At 55.2% G+C, this 800-nt stretch overlaps 1 protein-coding gene across 1 annotated transcript in view; it reads left to right on the forward strand.

Annotated features, from left to right (window-relative positions):
• Window positions 1-800, forward strand: part of SH2D1A (SH2 domain containing 1A) — a 29338-nt gene that overhangs the window by 8041 nt on the left and 20497 nt on the right. Inside the window, exon 2 of the mRNA XM_010854079.1 lies at window positions 3-109. Within this exon, the coding sequence (XP_010852381.1) occupies window positions 3-109 (107 nt within the window). The remainder of the gene's footprint in view (window positions 1-2; window positions 110-800) is intronic.

Below are 800 nucleotides of genomic sequence, written 5' to 3' on the forward strand. Positions count from 1 at the left end.
AGATCAGCGGGGAGACGGGGGAGAAGCTCCTGCTCGCCACGGGCCTGGACGGCAGCTACCTGCTGAGGGACAGCGAGAGTGTCCCGGGCGTGTACTGTCTGTGTGTGCTGTGAGTACATGACGGGACCTGGAGCCCCCACTGCCCGCCGCTCGGCTCACGTCCCTCACTGGGGGTGTCTCGCCTGGGCTTCCTGCTCTTCAGAGGGTCCTCTCCAGTGCCTTTGTGGGCGGCTGTAGGAACGCTCTTTGCAGTGGAGGAAAAGGAGCCTAGAATATGCCTTTGCTGCCAAAAGGACTCAGGCTCCTGGCTGCAGATTGGACCTCTGGTAGAGGCTAGCGAGGTGGAGGCCTGGGATGAGGGAATGGCCAGATTTAGGGCTGCCAGCTCCTCAGAGGAGAGGCCTCTCTCTCCAGCTCTCTGGCAATGGCTTTGGAGGTATCTTCCCAAAGGAAGATTTCAAATTCAAGAGAGGAAAAAGACTAAGAAACGGAATCCTTTGAGACAGCAATACCAGTTAGGTCAGGATGCGGGAGAGAGGGACGTTTCAGAAGAAAACCACCTCTCTGGATTTGCTTAATTAGCTTTCTTTACGGGAGTTGGAGGGGGGTGGGGTGGGGTTTCAGAAATAGGGCCTTTCCGTGATAAGCACTAGGAGAGACAGTAGTCGTAAAGGACATGGAGGGAAAACACCCGGTATGATTCAGCTTTGCCCTTTACCTAAGCATCTCTTGGTCTAAAGCCCCATTTTGAATCAGATGCACCTTCATCTTTGCTCCAGGGCTCCAGGGTCAGGCAGAGC

The sequence above is a fragment of the Bison bison genome, unplaced genomic scaffold (genome assembly GCF_000754665.1).
Source record: "Bison bison bison isolate TAMUID 2011002044 unplaced genomic scaffold, Bison_UMD1.0 scf7180017864336, whole genome shotgun sequence".
NCBI lineage: Eukaryota > Metazoa > Chordata > Mammalia > Artiodactyla > Bovidae > Bison > Bison bison.